Raw genomic sequence first — 377 nt, 5'->3', positions numbered from 1 at the left:
CGCCCCTACTGGTTCATACCTGCTCATACCAGTCCCGGTTGGTACAGGTGCACTCAGGCCACCAACTGGGGCCGCTGCCGTTGAGTTTGGGAGTGCTCTTGCCTGGGACTGGCTTAGGGGTTACTGGCCCCACATCCCGGCCCGTGGGGATGAGCTTGGCCTTGGTGCGTGGGGTGGGGGTGGCCCCCGCCTGCGAAGGCAGGGTCTGCGAGCTGTAGCCCCCATATGCCGTACTGGCTCCATTTCCCCCACCTGGCCCATAGGGGTCTGGCACCTGCCAGTCCCCATAGCCCGGAGGCTCGAGGCGCCGCAGGGCGGCCAGGCGGGTCACCTCGTAGCACTCGGGGCACTTACAGCAGTGCTGGTGCTTGTGCATG

At 66.3% G+C, this 377-nt stretch overlaps 1 protein-coding gene across 4 annotated transcripts in view; it reads right to left on the bottom strand.

The window, feature by feature from the left end:
* Positions 1–377, bottom strand: part of DLG3 (discs, large homolog 3 (Drosophila)) — a 58,068-nt gene extending 57,691 nt beyond the window's left edge. For 3 of the 4 annotated variants that reach the window (XM_005882852.2, XM_014530506.1, XM_014530508.1), the window contains exon 1: positions 20–376. In XM_005882852.2, the coding sequence (XP_005882914.2) occupies positions 20–376 (357 nt within the window). Of the gene's footprint in view, positions 1–19 lie in introns of all 4 variants that reach the window. The other variant, XM_005882851.2, reaches the window with a different exon arrangement.

Source organism: Myotis brandtii, unplaced genomic scaffold, assembly GCF_000412655.1.
Source record: "Myotis brandtii unplaced genomic scaffold, ASM41265v1 scaffold741, whole genome shotgun sequence".
Classification (NCBI taxonomy): Eukaryota; Metazoa; Chordata; class Mammalia; order Chiroptera; family Vespertilionidae; genus Myotis; species Myotis brandtii.
The sequence above is the reverse complement of the archived record's forward strand: the minus strand, read 5'-3'. Positions and strand labels throughout refer to the sequence as shown.